The 16,856-nt window shown below is 41.8% G+C and overlaps 1 protein-coding gene across 5 annotated transcripts in view; it reads right to left on the reverse strand.

The window, feature by feature from the left end:
• LOC132077996 (6-phosphofructo-2-kinase/fructose-2,6-bisphosphatase 4) overlaps positions 1 to 16,856 on the reverse strand; it is a 51,139-nt gene that overhangs the window by 6,730 nt on the left and 27,553 nt on the right. For 2 of the 5 annotated variants that reach the window (XM_059479829.1, XM_059479825.1), the window contains exons 4-14: positions 14,950 to 15,016; positions 13,725 to 13,799; positions 12,831 to 12,887; positions 12,386 to 12,507; positions 10,519 to 10,726; positions 9,819 to 9,965; positions 9,127 to 9,231; positions 7,369 to 7,498; positions 6,946 to 7,008; positions 3,986 to 4,050; positions 3,489 to 3,566 (exon numbers count right to left, since the gene is read on the reverse strand). In XM_059479829.1, coding sequence (XP_059335812.1) covers positions 3,504 to 3,566; positions 3,986 to 4,050; positions 6,946 to 7,008; positions 7,369 to 7,498; positions 9,127 to 9,231; positions 9,819 to 9,965; positions 10,519 to 10,726; positions 12,386 to 12,507; positions 12,831 to 12,887; positions 13,725 to 13,799; positions 14,950 to 15,016 — 1,102 coding nt within the window. In that variant the 3' untranslated portion in view covers positions 3,489 to 3,503. Of the gene's footprint in view, positions 1 to 609; positions 855 to 3,488; positions 3,567 to 3,985; positions 4,051 to 6,945; positions 7,009 to 7,368; positions 7,499 to 9,126; positions 9,232 to 9,818; positions 9,966 to 10,518; positions 10,727 to 12,385; positions 12,508 to 12,830; positions 12,888 to 13,724; positions 13,800 to 14,949; positions 15,017 to 16,856 lie in introns of those variants that run through there. The other 3 variants (XM_059479826.1, XM_059479827.1, XM_059479828.1) reach the window with 3 other exon arrangements.

Here is a 16,856-nt window from a genome sequence, read left to right on the forward strand (position 1 = left end):
TGGTCAGCACTGCATATTGGAGCCCTCATAAAATCTGGGTACACAGCAGCTTCATCACCCACATCCACACAAAGCAGGAAAAGAGGGAATTCAAAATCCCTTCTCTAGGCAAACACTAGAGCCTGGTTAATGCAGAACTGCTGTTAACAAAAGTTGTATATTAAAAACATTTCTACACATTCCTGTTCTTTGAATAACTGTCCTGGAACTAAGTGAAAAGTTGCTACCCTGCTCTTACAGCACATCCTTAATTAGCATAAGTAGAGCCCTAGTGCTGTGGATCAGTGGGATTAGGGATTTACAGTAATTATGGGTTGTTATTTTACACTGCACGGCAGTCCAATCACTCCCAAGGGCCCTGAAACAGATAATACTGGTGCTCTGCTGGGCAAAACAAATTCTGACCTTATCTCACACAGGATGTTGTGTTTCATGGCTTTCATAAATACACTGCAGCTAACACTAAATGATTGCTGGCTATTACAATAAAGCTTAATGCTGCAGGATATTTAAATGACAGCAATTTACAAAACCAGCATTCCAGTGAGGGCTGATCAAGGTCTGATAACTCATCCACAATAAATTAGCCAGTGCAACAGTTTTATTGTGATTTGATTAATTTTTTCAAGTCATGTGCTGTACAGACATTTGGTTTGAGTTATGAGTTTGATTTGGGTGTGGCTATTATTTTTTTTATTATTTCAAAGTGATTGGAATGATTAGCTTTTCAATTTATTTTGAAGTAGCAGGATGAAAACAGCACCCAAGTTTGATAGTTGGTCGGGACACAGGATTCAGTGATGAGCAGGGACTGTTACAAGAGCGTCCTCGGTAGGTCTGGAAATGTCTACATTCTGTATAATAATAAAAATACAGAGAATATTTATCATGCAGCAGTAAGACCAACAAAAACCACCAATCAGGTCCCTTCACAAGTACACAGCTGGGTTGATTGAGAAGCAGAGATGGTTTCAGCCCCCCACACCCCAAGAACGCAGCAGACTGAGAGCTGGTCGCTGTCCCAGAATGAGACAGCACAAAAGGTATTTACAGTAAAAAAAAATAAATAAAAGCTTTTGAAATTTTCACAGTCTTCTGAGGGACAATTAAATACAGCTCCCTTGCTGGCAGCACTACCCAAAGCTCAGGTCAGTCACATTTAGGAGGAAGTCTTTTACAGGCCCAAGCAGGAATCCACCTTAGCACATGCTTCAGCACGTGCACATCTTGTTGAGAAACCTTCAGTGTTTCACTGAATCTGCCACATGCTTCTGTGCCAAGAGGAAGCTTTTAAAATGTGCTTGTGTTATAGACAATGTAACACCTCTAACAAAATAAAATATATGTTCTCAGACACCTTAACCATTCAAGGCTGATCACACCAACTAGATCTCACCTCCTTTTGCAGAGGTTGCAGAGAAACAATTACATTTAGTGCAGCACTCAATTATTTAAAACCAAATGAAACCAAGAGCCCAGTGCAGCCAAAGAGGAGTCACATCTGCTCTGGCACCACCTCCTGCAAGTCCCAAAGCCTGTGTAATTGGTACTCCCCCTCCTCCCAAGAGAGCAGACCATGATAAACTGCTCTGATGCTCCTTACAAGACCCATTTTAGGCCAAATCACTGCCAATTCCTCACACTTCCCACTGATGGGTTTCATTAGTCCTGCTTGTTCCACACTGTGGTCAGCCAGCTCACCTTGCACTAACACCTCCTTCCCCCAGGTCCTCTCAACAAAATAAAACAGGAGGTCTGGTGTGAGTAATGCCCTCTCTGTCATTCACTGACTAAGCCAGATGTGCAAAGCAGACATTTCACCCCAGCACTTGCTGGGTCCCTTCTTTGGGCCAGAAAACAACAGCTAAAGCAACTCCCCTGAATTATTTTCTGTAAAAGACTATAGACTCCTTCATTGGGAAAGGTCAGAACTTCAGCCAGCACAATGCTGACAAACACAAGGCTTCAGTCTGCTCCAGACAAGTCCCCACGGTACTCTGAGCTTCACACATGCCACAAACAAACAGCCCAGAGCTCTGCCTGCATTTCTGCCACGTGAAAATGGATGTTTACAGCTGAGCCAAAAGGAGGGCACTGTTCTGGAGCACAGACTACAAGTGACTGGTGGGTCACAGAACAGACACTGGGCAATTCTCAATCCAATAGCTTCATTGTTTAACAATGCTGTTATGTGACACTGTATTTAATTAAATGCTCTGACTTCAATAGACTACTTGAAAACTTAATTTTACAGAAGTAATTAATGTTTTCATAGGTGATTTAAATGAAAGCTTTTGCAATTTTCACAGTCCTCTGAGCAGCAATTAAATGCAGACACAATCCTCTTAAGTCCTTCATTCAGACCCACTACCTGAACAGTGTTACACCATCCAAATTCACCAGGCTGGGTTTCCTTTGGGGCAGAGGAAGAAGAGAATTTGAGGGGTTTTTTAGGAAAATGCCACTACTCCTTTTTTTTCTTCTTTTAAACTTTATTCACTCAATTCATTTGTGCTCAAATCAGTCTTGTGCCTTTGAGCCCACTGCAATGCAAGTGTCTTCCTGATCCTCTAGGTGCACCTGAGCAGAGCCACCCCACAGCATGGCCACATCACTTGCTAGTCATGTGGAGAGCCACCTGGTGATTCAGGCACAGCTTTCCCCATTGAGATAAACCCCTTCAGTTTATCAGAATGCCTTTCAAACTGGCATTTTCAGCAACATTTTAGCAAGTTGTAAATTCAGCACTGATATTTTGATCATCCAAACTAAAAATGTTCATTTACATTATTAAACACAAATAACCTACTGCTCTAAGACACCCTCATGGATTTTCACTAAGCTTCTCCAGCTTTAGGTACTGTGAAATCACAGACTGGATTTCCTAAACATGACAATCAAACTAAGATACAAAATGGCAAAGCAGAATGACAAAGCAGGAAAAGGAGAAGGAAGGAAATAATGCAATGCAGTTGTCGAAGAGAAAACATCCAAGTCAGGCTTTTCAGAACTTGGAATACCCAGGTCATTAAAACAAAACTTATCTGCAGAAGAACTCTAGCATGAATTCTGCACAGAAGTGAACCCTCGGTTACAAAAGGCACTTTATGTCATGTGCCTTGTTGAATACACAGATAAAACCTCATTTCTCACTATATTCCTCTTCACCATCAACTGCTGCTCTGAAAGCCACCAAACACAGCCCTTTTCTCTCATGTTATCAAACTGACTTCCAATCCACCACTGGCACTGCTCCTGACCTCAGCACAGAATCAGTGCCATGCCTGGTGGCATGAGCCTGAGGATCTGCAAGGGAACAGAGAGCTTTACCCAGGACACATTTCACACAAGTTTGATGCTAAAGCAAAGGAAGAGCTGGGCAGAAGCAGCAGAAGGAGCCTGAGCTGAGGTGGGCACTGAGGAGCACACAGAGCCTGAGGCAGGCAGGGCACAGAGCTGCCGGGGGCTGACAGCTTCTCTGCACTTACATTTCACAAACACGCTCAATTTCCTTCCCCCGGCTGTCCTGCTGTTTCCTGAGAGCTAGTCTTCCTCTCCAGCTTTGGCTTAAAACACAGGTGACATCATCAATTCCTCTTTTACACACAGCAGTGATGAAAAAGCTGATGACTTCTCTCCCCAGACCAGGCGTGGCACTCATACCACCACTGTGGCTACACCTACTTCTGCTGAGTGACAAAGCCTGGCAGAACTTTACACAGTTTTTAGCCTGACACCACATCTTCAAATTCTCATTTCTCAAAGATAAACTATTCCAGCTAGAACTCACACTATTACAGAACTTAGTTTTATTCAGTCCATAAAAAATTTGCTCCCCCCTCACAGTAAAACAGTAGCAAAGTTTCAGATGTAAAATAAAATAAAACTCAGCTGAGTTATCAAATCAATTCTAGCCACAAGGACAATGGAAATCAGCTCAGACCATACATTACATCAAGTTCTCCAATTTGAAAAATATTCTTACCTCAGGTTTATCTCTGTGTGTGTTTACAGCTTCGACATTCAGAAATATAGATTCTACTTTACATCCTGTTGACAGAAAACACATTTTCAGACACATCTGCTTTGAAAGTGAAGTTATAACAAAGATGCAATCTAATTTTGAGATGGTGAAAGTTACCCACTTTCCCCTTTTAATTTACATCAGAATTTCCTGAATTCTGAAGAGCTAAAGCTACAGAAATTAATCCATTCCCCATGGATTAATATTATTGTCCATCTGATAATCAATCTCCTCAGCTCAGCTTTATCATTATTTTCTTTGAAAAAAAAAATCTTTTTTTTAAACATCATGAATATTCAGTAAGAAAGTTTTTATTTGTAACTTTTTGTGTTTTAAACATCCAGGACTTCTGTACTACTAAGAAGATAAATACTGCTCTCATTTTTTAAACATAAAAACAACTACAAGAAGGCACAGTGTGTTGTCAACAACCCCCTTTCCTCTACATGTGCAAAATTATTTTAACCCCAAGCTAAACAGAACTTCAAAGCTGACTCCTGAAAAGGAACTTCTGCTTAACATTCAAAAACTCAAAACCTCCATGAGGCAAGAAAAATTAAAACAGTGAGAAGAAAGAACTATTTCCCAGGTAGTATAAACTGATCCACTTAGAGAATGATATAATTACTCCATACACCATGGCTACAGCACTTGAAGGCATCTCTGATTGCCAAACCCTGGCTCATCTCACACAAACATGACTTTTATAAGCTACCACTACTCTACAGAACATCATGAACAGTCACTTCCTCTGACACACCAGAGTCCATCCTCTATCACAAGCAGGTTTCCAGATTTTTCTCCTCATTTATTCCCTAAAGTCGTAACACACTCCATGGAGTCGCTACATGACAGAAAAAGGGGATTTCCTTAGAAATCCACTCTACTTTAAAAAAAAAAAAAGAAATTAGTAAGGCCAGTATTTGCCTTCCCTTTGGGAAGCCTGACCTTTTAAAGCCCATTTGTCAGGGAGACTGTGAGCAAACACTGTGGGAACTCAGAGAAACAGTGAGCCATAAAACAGATTTTAAGGAGGAAAAGCACATCATCTCCCACTGATGAGCAGAATCCTTACTCATCCTTCTGACCACAGATCCACTGTGAGCCCTGAGACCAAACCAGACCAAGCTTTGAGCCCTGCTGCTGCCCATTCCCCAGGGCTGTTACACAGCAGACACTTCAGAGATCTCTCAGTCCTTGCACAAGCTGAGTTTAAGATCCAAAGAGAGCCTCATGTGTTGAGCTTTACACATAAACCAAAGGGACAGCCTTGCTCCACAGCAATTACCACATGCATTCTCCAGCTCATTTTTAATTACTGACGAGCAAGTTCCTACCTACAGCAAGCTGCAGTTTCCTTTCTATAGACCACCACTGCCCTGGACTGCTGGGTAAAGGTCTCATCCACCCTGATCCAGCTGTCAGGCTGTACCAGATGTTCCTCTACTGCAGGTCATTCTCTTAAGGTGGCAATGATGCTCCTCTCCACCACCAGGAAGAGCAAAGCCCCAGGGGAAGCATTTCCCCAGAGCAGGCTCAGCTGGGAGGTACCAAACACACCAGGTCTGATCCTGCATCCTGCCTGCCTGGAGCCAAGTGCCATCAGTGACATCAATCAGTACTGCAGAAATAATCTACACAGTCCTTGTGTTTTCAGATGGCTGAACTCCAAAAAGCAGGTTGGCTGAAATGTGCTCATCACACATACATGTCAAACCCCTTAAAAAAAGGACAATGGCATTTCTTTCCCTCCAGTCAGAAGGGCGAGCACACTGTCTGTACCCCTTTGTTTCCTTCCTCTCTTAGTGTGTGAGCAAACACTCAAACATCCACACCCTCTTAAAATTTATGAGCAGTCACCCAACTTCCCTCCTCCTGCAAAGAAAGAAAAGCAGCAACAACCAAAAAAAATCCACCAGAGAAGCCCCAAAAAACCCAAGAGAACCCCAAAACAGAGCCTGTGGAAAACAGGCAGACTCTAGCAGGTCAGAAAAATCCAGTTTTAAAAAGCCCAAGTTTTAACTGCAGTGAATCTCTATTTTCAAAACCCCAGCTTGTCATGCAAGGCTGGGAACACCAGATGTCACCACAGCACAGGCTGTCCTTCCTGTAAGACGAAACTGCAAGCAAATGACAAAAATCTCCTCACGCAGATTTTCCAGTGCAGCAGCTACTTTGTTTCATAATATTCTTTGTTTCAACTTCATTTGAAACTTAACAAAACACAAAGTACTGATTTGGACCGCTATTTTTCAGAGCTGATAATCAAAGACAGGCTCCAATTAATGACTGAACCAGCATTTTGGGCAATATATTTTTCCTAATAGGCAGAGAATTATCTGCATAGCTTGAAATATCTTCTGAAGTGGGATATCAGCAGATATGACCCAGCCATAACTGAACAAAAATGAGCAGAAGGCACACACTAAGCTGAGGTGGGAACACACACAAAACTCCATCAGCAATCAGCCTGTGCCACCCAGCAGGGCACACAGCAACCCTTACCCCATACTGCATTTGGCAAGATGAAAAACCTACACAAATGGAAATTTGCCTGTCTTCTGCAAAGCAATACCCTCCAATACATCAATAAAAACTCAGATCTTGCTGTAGCAGATGTGTAAATGCATGGGTTTGCCAGAAGAATTAGTGAAATAGAGTGTGAACTGGGCACAAACTGTCCCCTCCAGCAGTGACAGCCACTGGTGGTTTCAGGCCTTCAGCAACACATGTGTTTCCTGGCACAAGGCAAAGCAAGGGTAATCCAGAGGATTCATTTATTCCAGTAAAGTTCTACACGCATACATGCAATGTCAAACCTGACTATTTTAAAGCAACATAAAGTGTGTTTTAAACATTCCACCACCTTTTCTGATGAGTATAGCCAGACTTATATAATAAATTTACATAATTGCACTTACCATAAGCCACTGGGGTTAGCTTTAGGACAGTATGCAGTGGGCACTTCAGGTAGGGCAGTTGTTCTGAGAAATCAAACACAAATTACACATGAAATACAGGTTACAACTGGCTCTTCTGTTATGTTTCAGGTCAGCTACTTGAATGACTTTTTACCTAACAGCATATCTCTTTTCCTAGCATGCAACAGAGATGGTAATCAGAGCAAAAAAACAACTATCACAGTATTCCAGGTCAGGAGCAGCTCAACAACATCAACTACCAAGTTTCATGTGGGGGTCAAATACCAAAAAATACACTTGGGTACTTGCCTAGCAAAACCAGCCTGTGATGACACAGCAAACTGTTAGAATTTACTGTGTGGGACCTTAAGCAGTAAATTTTTTAAAAAACAGTCTGTTTGTAATGTATCAAGGAAGACTTACCTGCGGGCTTGTCAAGGAAATATGCGAGCAGACAGCGCATGACAGCCTGGTGACAAATGACAAGCACATTCTCCTGCCTTTCCAGTTCCATAATTACTGGCTCCAGCCTCTGAACAAGATCTTCATAGGACTGGGTGGGGAGGACAAACACAGAGCACATTAAAAAGGGAAAACTCTTTGAACAGTGTATATATATACAGAGGGGATCTTACTTTCATATTAGTCATCTTCTAAATGTTATTTAGTGCACAGAAATACTGCAGCAATAATTTTCATTAAACTAAGAACACAGTTCAGACCTAAGCACTCACATAACACATTTTATTATACACATAACAAAACAAATCTCCCTCACAGAAAAGCTTTATTAAATTAGCCACTTTGATCAAGAATTTCCACTAAATCCCTAGGATTTAATTCACATCTGCAAATACAAGTCTTGCATGTTATTTTCCATAGCTCATCTTCAAAAGCATCTGAAGCTCAGCCAACAATCAGCACGCAAAGAGTTCACAAAGCTTGACTTGTTCAGGCTGCCCTTTCCAAACAAGCTGTGGGCACGTTGGACCAGCCTGGTGACAGCAGCCACCATGTCACCAAGAGCCAGCACAAGGACTTGCTGGTGACCTGTCCTGCCTCACCATGCACAGGGAATTGCTGCTGCAGGGGAACAGCAGGGCTCCTGCATGGGCACAACTGAACTGAATTTCACGTGCATGGTAAAGACTCTGTTTTGGAAGACTGCGTTGGAAGCAAAGTGCCAGGTACTTCCAAAATGTGTCATATACCACAGGTGGAGAGCTCAGCACACGACTCAGCAGGGCAGGAACCCAGCACAGCAGGAAACCTTCATTCTGGTCCCCATGCAGGACCAAGTGGCACTGCTGACTGAGCCCTGGACAACAGAAAGCTCCCCGAGAGCTGTGCAAACCCCTCTCACTGCTACCAGACACAAAACTGCCTCGGATAAACGAGACCAACTCATCCCCACAAGGCACAGGGGGAGTTTGACATGCCAGTCACCATCCCCAGGACTGCACTGGTTTCAAAAACAAACACTCCTTGTTCAAATGCATGAGAAGCACTCTGCAGCTTAATGACTGCCTCATTAGCAGGACGGGATCACACTGCCAGGGACACAGCTCTTGTCACAGTGACTGCTCTTGAGGACGAAGGCACAGCTCTGCTTCCTCACAGCTCAAGCAGGAGCAGCTGGGCCAATCCCTCCTCCCAGCTCTCAGCCCCCAGCAATGGCCCTGTGACCATCTGGCCATCACTGCCCTGCACTAGGGCTACTTTAGAAAAGCCATCAGCAAGTTAATTTTCCCAGAGGCAAGGAGTTTAATAACGTGGCTGGAGATTTCCCCAGCATTTCAGCCAGAGCTGCCTGCAAGAGCCACCACCAAGAGCAGGGAGGAACAGAAACAGGGCATCTTAGCAGCACGTTTATATATGCAACAGTTAAAGCCCTGCAATAATTCCTCCTGCTTTATCACTGTAGGACCAGCACAGGTACAATGCCCACAAGATCAAAGCTCTCCATTGTTTTTCTAAATTTATGGGTTTATTTTTCCAGCCCTGAATCAACATAAGTGGTCTGGGCTCAATCCTTGCAAGATCCTATGTGCTTTTCCATGGAGAAAGGAACAACCTTTTCATTAATTTAAAAATTTGTTTTTCCTTCCTACAGCATGCATATATGCAAGAAGACAAGGAACCCTTTCGACTTGTGAGATTAAAATGCTAAAAATAGCATACCTCTCCTTTAGGGTATCTGTATCTGTATTTGTCTTGGTCTCTCAGTGCAAATTCAAGAGGATAATTTTCCTGTATTTCTTCATATGTCATTTCTTCACATACTCCCTGTCAGTAATGAAAATTATTAAAAAACATGTATTCCCAGTAATGCAAAAAGTAGATATCACTCTTAAATAAAACCATATACAAATAACCTTTAGCAGTTTTAATTTGCTACTCTGACACTCAGAATTGTCACACAAGATAAACAGGGCACTCAGCTTGACTCAGAGGTGGTTAGGAGGAATCATTACATCCCTGTACAGGTGAAGTTACATCCATGGACAAAGCAAGGCCATGTTTCATCTATTGCACCTCCTTTTATATCTTACAGCTGCAGCTGGAAACTGCCAGCTAGCAAACACCCCCACCACAAGCTTCTTTCCAAGCCCAACTAATGAAAACTTTATAACATCATGGCTTCCACAGAGGAATGTTTTACTGGGAAACACAAGGGAAGAACAAATTAAAAATGGCAAAATTTAATGAAATGTTTAGCCTTGTTTACAGGTAATGACAATTACTTCCAGCCTCTTGAAGCAGCTTCAATGACTTTCTATCCCATGAAAGACATATTATTAAAAAACTAAGTACCTTTTTTCACCCTTAACAATCAAAGCAACTTATTAAGCATTTAAAAGAGAAGAACTTACTGCATCTATCTCATTCAAAACCTTCCACTGCTCATAAGGCACTCCCAAGGCTTCAGCAGTCTGAATTGTCCTTTTCATCTGGCTGGTCCAAACTTTCAGATCTTTGATATTTTGTTCATTAATAAACTGTGACAAGCTTTTGGCAAACTGGAAGAAAAACCAAGAGACACTGGATGAGGGCTCAGAGCCAACACAGGGCGTTCAGTTTAGAAAACAAGGGTTCCAGCCTCTGTAAGCTCACTGTAGCTTTTCCAAAAGACTGTCAAAGGTTTTGCTAAGAAATACAACCTACTCCATTATCCAAGAGGGACAGGAGAAAGAAAAGAAGTACAAGGAAAATACAAATTTTTAGCAGTTCTTAGCTTTCCTTCCACTAATTTTCCTTTCAGCTTTAAGTTGTGTACACTTTCCCAATTACCCAACTAGCCAGGATTTCACAACAATATAGTTAAAAAAGAAAGCCCTCTTGCCAACTGCTTTGTGGTGGGGTATAAAAAGGAATTTTAGCCAACAGAGAGACACACAGATAAGAGTACAAACCACAACACACAAAGTGCCTGTCCTGTTTCCACTACCCAAACATGCAACTAAAAAAGTCCTTTAAACTCATTAGGAGGAAAGGCTGCAGAGGAGGAAAGCTGCCAGTGCCCAGCACAAGCACACACAGAGCTCACAGTTCCACCTGGCAGGAGGTACATACTTCCTTCCCCCTGACAGACAGCCCAGGATCTCCTCCTATCCTGCCCTTGAGGTTGAGCTCGCTCTCCCCGTGGCGGCAGAGGTAGATTGACCGAGGAGTCACGTGGATATTCATGAGGTAGTAGACAATCCGGCTCTGGATGTGATCCATCACTCTGTTCACCAGGTAACTCCTTCCAACATCCATGATTTTAATGTAAGAAAGATCCCTTTCATGAGCAAGTTAAAAAAAAAAAAAAAAGTAAAAGTAAGATTCCACATTGTTGCTATTAGCGCGTAGCACAATCTTTCCACCCTCTCTGTTGTTATGAAACAAAGGGGAGACAAGCCAAAGAAATGAAAAAATCCTCATTCAGCCACAGAATGTGCATTAGTCCTAAGAAATAACACAGTACTCCAAAGGTACAGGATGAACTCTGTTCCTTTCACATGGAGCTGCTCACAACGCTTTCTTTTCTGCCTCCTTTACTTGCACTTCATCCAAATCTAGATCCTTCTCTTGGAAAAATACAGCCCACACACTGAAAAGGAGATTCACTTAAGTTACCACAGCTATATAAGATATACAGCTATTTTACAATACCATTTGGGGGTTTTTTTCCAGGTTACAAACACTTTCCATCACCAAGTGCTTGTCTGATTGCACCCAGGGGCCAAAAGGAATAGTCATTAATTACCCATCTCATTTAATCCCTCCAGAAAAGTAGGGCACCACAAGAGCCTGGAAGCAGTCTGAAGCAAGACATTTTCTCAACTGCTCTGTGAGCAACCCTTTGTTAACTGTGCTGTAATCTACCCCACCACTACCTTCTCTCAGCATCAGACAGCTTATAATTTCAATTTTCACTGCTTATCCTTTATCACCTGAGCTATAATTCTAGAGCAGCCTCTCGTTCACACACAGGAAGATGTCTCATAAGATGAAAATAACCACTATTGGTTTCTAGCTATGTGTTTGAGACACCACACTGCAATGAAACAAGAAAACTGATAATGAAACCAAGCAGAGGCAATGAGAAACGGGCACCAGCACCCTCACTCCTGCCCATGTTCCTTGGAGTTAATCATTGCCATTCCAGGCAGGCCCAGCCATTGGGTCCATCACAAGAATTACACGCATGAACTGAGCCAGCTCCACACTGCTCACGCTCAATTACATTAAAATGCAGCTCAGCCCTCCCTGCAGCTCTGGTGCAACAAACCAGCAACACCTGGGATGGTGCAGCTCCAAATCCTACTCTGAAATGCTGGGCTGTAGCAAGAAGGAAGGGGGTCCTCCTCACATGATTCATCCCTACCTTATTTTCAAGAGTTCACAGTTAATAAAAACCAGAAGAATGCTTTGGCGTGAGGATAAATAATGTAGCTAAGACAGTTTCTCAGAGCCCTGCACCTGCAGGATAATTTTGCAAGCACAAAGAAATTAATTAAGAAGTCACATTTTTAAGACTGATGTGTTCATAATTAACCTTAACCATGCCAACCAATTAAGCAATACTTACAAATCACTCATGTCTCCTCTAGGTACCAAAAAAAGCCAAGTACCAACCAACCACTGCAGAAATTCTGGAATAATTGCTAAATGCTGGTTCTATCCCAGAAGAATAAATACCATTCTCCAAGTGGGAAAATCAAAAAGAATATTGTCCCAGACTAGTCTCACTAGCCAATTTTCCTCAAAGAAGGCAGTTTCCATGCTACACCCCTTCAGTCAACACTTTAATTTGCCAAAGGAGAGAGAGCAATCAAGCCACTAAATTATGACTTAAAAGCCCTAATCCCCAGTACAGGATGCCCCAACCCTTAAAATAACATTTAAATAATATTGTGATCACCAGCAGTAATAACAGAGTTGTTTCATCACTTACTTGTCCAGAGTTTCATCTAAAGTCTCGTATGAGTTCTTGTAGCACTCTATTCTTTTCATGAAGTCTTCTGTTGCTTCATCATTGCTACAATCCACATAGTCAGGACTGCCCAGCTTCACTTGCTGTTTAAAATAAAACCAGGAGAACAGTATTTAAGTTTCCTTCCCTTCTTCATGGATGTTTAAAGAAATAGGGAGTAGGGGAACACAACAAAAAGCTTTGTCTGCACCTTCATTAAAATACATGTAAAGCAAAAGAAATCCCTCTCTTCAGAGAATTAAACTTCTGAGCTAGTAACAGTCACGTGGACAGGGAAAAAATGAATTTTTTTCCATTAATGAGAGCTAAAGTGGAATTTTTGCTATTGGAAATTCTTAAAATGTACTTCTAAAAATACTAAGCTACTTTAAGCCTCCCAATATCAAGCAAACTTAACTTTACTCACCACAATGTTTGCAGCAATGACCTCTGGATCAACACATACAGACTCCACAAAAAAGGTCTTCAGTCCAAATGGGAGGAAGAAGAACAGAAGAGAGGAAGAAGGAAGATGCATGAGAACACCTCTGGGTACTAACACACAAGCAGCATGTCACCCACTTCCATGCCAAGGCCTTTTCCCTCCATTTACTCAGAAAGCTTCTCCAGACCTCTCATCAGAAATCCCTGGCTCCCATTCCATGACAGATCATGCTCTCTGCTCTTTTCCCCAACAATGCTTGCAAGTGGAAAATTCTTGCAGTAGAAAAGATGTAGGATGGACGAGGAAGAAACAAATGCAGAGGATGCTGGTTCAGCCCCACAAACAGTAACTAACATTTCTGAATTAACATTTCAGAAGCCTCCCAGCTCATGGAGTAGCCTCACTTATAAAGAGGCTTGTGTTCTGCTGTGTCAAAGGCTTACAGAGATTAAGTTTAGAGGAAATGAAAGATGACTGGAGAACAGCTAAATGTAAAACCAGAAGGTAGAAAACCACTACGTTCAACTAACACAGAACCCCTTCGTGTTCCTGCAGCAAAGATCTGAACAGCATGAAGAACCATACTTTAAAAGCTCTTTCTGACACTGCACTCATGGCCACAGGTCCAAGAAGACAAAATTGGAGCTGTAGCACAAAATACCTTAGCTCCAAACAGTACAAACACTTAAGATGAGAAAAATGAGGACTGAATGACTTCTAATCACAAACAATGCTTAGGAACACAGAACACATTATTGATTAAACATCCAAGAAGGACATGGCTTGTGCTAGTGCACTTAGAGTACAGATAAGGACAAAACTACCACTGGCTTACCTGGCCATGCAGTAGCTCAGAACTGCTTTGCTTTCACTCACCTTATACCCATTTTCTTCACCAAATTTATAAATAGTTTCTCTGCGTTCTCGAGTTGTGTTTGTAGCATCAAAGACCTAGGAATAATTAAAGGGAGAGAGAAAAAGGAATGTGGAAAGCACTGTAATAGTAACAACAAAAATATTCATTCCAAGTCCCTCAGTCTGAAGGAAAGCAACGGAAACTTCCCCCTCCCTCAACCCCACTATCTCAACATGTCCAAGAAGAAAACAAAGACATTACTACTTTACACATATTCTTTTTTTAAATACTAAAATTTAGTAATATTTTGAAAGCAGTTCTAGCAGAACTCTTGGACTTGGAAAAGGAAATCAGAATTTAAGCCTAGCACATAGTACAGGAGAGAATTTTCCTCCTTGCCCTTTATCAGCATTAAATATTAATGCACAAGTTTTTAGTGAACTTATGCTACCAAAAAAAAAAGCTTCAGTTCAATGGGCTGTTCAAAATATAAGTGTAAAATTTGCAAGAGTTGTAAACCCTGCCCATAAATAACACCATCAATGCAGCCATTTTTCTAGGAACTCAGTTTATCTCTGAACACATCAATGTTTTACTAAAGTATGAAGTTTGCCAAAGCATAACATTTACCTCATGTATTCAGCAGAACTTACAGTTAATGGTTTTCCCTGTTTACTTAATAAAAACCCCAGAGTTGTGTCAGTAGTCTTAAGACAAAAACTTTAAAAATTAGTCTCAACACATAATGTCAGTAGTTGAGGAACTGGTGTTTTGCATCCCATTATTAAATACTCAGGTATGCACTAACTCATTGTAAGTTTCTCCTGCTCTTTTCAGACATTCTCATGCCAGTAATAAGTGCCAAGAGAATACTTTTTGTTCAGCAAGTCTTTACCTTCCACTTGGAAAACTAAACTATCAAATAGGCATGCAAGTAAAATGACAGATGTGTTTAATGGCACATTGTGGAGCACTGTCCTATAGCAATGTGAAGAGGAGGTGGAGTTTTTCTTGGTGTTATCCTCCTCTCAGCTAACCCTCAAAAGGTAGTTGCTCAATATGGCATCATCACCCTCAAATTCAGCATTCACTTCACTGCAGCAACAAGGTAGACCTAACTACCAAAAGGCAGAAATCTGGTGTACTGGACAGCTGCTGTAACTACTCAGGCTGCGTATAATCCAGCAGACACACAGAGTTTGGTGCAGAGGCACCTCAAGAAGGTATCTCCAAGAAGAAACTTACAGCCACGTGCCCGTTCTCCTCGCTGAGGTACTGCCGGACGTCGTTCAGCGCGGCTAAGGCACACTGTCTGCACAGGGAAAGAACCACAGAATACAGATAAGGGCATCTTGTTATGCACCTGGGAGAAAAGGGCCCTGCAAATGTTAAGACAATCTATCTCAAAAATACAGACCTCTCTCCAAACATAGGGAAAAGAGATCAGCTCAACAGAGATCAGCCAAGCTACACTAAGGAAATGTGGTCATGTCACCTTGCTCCTCTGCGTCACTGACACAGCCACTCATGTCCACAGAACACCTATCAGCTTTGCTTGAAGGATACCCTTCCACTGATCTAAAATAACATCATTGAAACATCCCTGCAACTGCATGCTTTTCCCAATTACCTATTCATTCATAACTGCTTCTTAATTTGATTTACAAAATATTAAACAAAATTAATCAACTCAAGGCCTTTATCTTGTGGCACCAAGTTGGAGAGGCAACTATTTTTCAGTTATCCACTAACTCTCTTTTGAGCTATTGTGTGAAAACTGCTTATGTAGAAAAAAATTGTTAATATAGAGAGCAAAACAAAGGTAGCATCAAGTATTAGTGACTGAGGTGAAATACCATCCCACTGCAGTCACCAACCCAGTGTAATTAGTACTGGAGACAGCTGAGGGCACAAACACCAAAAATCCCCACCCTGACATACTTTACACTTGTGTTAAATCTGGACAAGAACACATGAATTTGCAACTTTCCTCTGTCCCCAGCATTAGCATTATCTTCAAAGTCCATTATGATTCCTAACACATCAGTAAAGCTGGAGGGCAACATTGTACACGATTTACTTGTTAGCAGAACAAAGCCCCATTTATTCCCAGTAAGTACAGCCTCTCTGCAGTACCAACATAAAAGCCTGCCCATTTCAACAGCCCTTCCCTACATTACTCCTAAATTTTCTTTCCCGACTGAAATTCATAACTGCTCTATTTAACACCTTCTGGAAGCACAGCTTTATCTTGAAAGAGAAATGAAGGCTTTTGGATCCTGACAGTATTTCCACATTAGCACAGTTAACAGATGTCAGGAGCTGAGATTCATCACCCAGGTCTTCACTGAATAAATACAAACCCTCTTTACTCATTGCTAACCAGGCAGATCATCTCACACAGCCCATTTCATGCTACATCCCTCAGCACTTAGCCTAATAGGTGGCACAGAGGCACATTAAAAGGTTTGGCTCTACCTGTAAGCAAAAAGTAGTGGCTTGCAAAGCTAATGCACCTCATAACTGCTCTTATCCCCAGGGATTGGGAGGCTCTTATGCAGCCTGTTCTCCTTTGGCTTTAGCAACACTCAGAGCTGCTGAGGGGAAGAAAGGGAAGAGAGAGGGGGGACAAGGCAAGGACAGCCACAAAAGAACTCCAGATGGTTCTGATGTATAAGGCGAAGCTGAATTAAAAACAAGGCAGTCCATATTTTAAGTAGCCTAAATAAATACTATTTCTATCCATCTCAAATTTCTCATTTCCTTCTCTTTCACATTGCACAATCTAAGGGCTTTCCTGACCACACTAAAAAGTACAGTGAGTGTCCAAGAAAATCAAAAGGCCCTCTTGTTTGATCTCCTCTAGGAAAGAAGCAGCTCCCTCTTGCTCTGACCCTTTCTCCTGAAGGTCTGCCCTACATTAAAGCACAGCCTCTTTCCAGGCAGGAGCAGAGACTCAAATGCTTCATCTGGACACAGAACTCTGCTTCTCTCCTTGCTTTGCATAGCATTAGCAAAACATGGCAATTTTTGAGGCTGTGCATTGAGGGAATGAATGAGGCACCTGTATGGTGGCCAAACCCACAATTTCAGGGAGAAAATTATCACATTTGATTCTCACTCATTTAAACAGATAATGATGAATGCATTCA

Source organism: Ammospiza nelsoni, chromosome 11, assembly GCF_027579445.1.
Source record: "Ammospiza nelsoni isolate bAmmNel1 chromosome 11, bAmmNel1.pri, whole genome shotgun sequence".
NCBI classification, from domain to species: Eukaryota; Metazoa; Chordata; class Aves; order Passeriformes; family Passerellidae; genus Ammospiza; species Ammospiza nelsoni.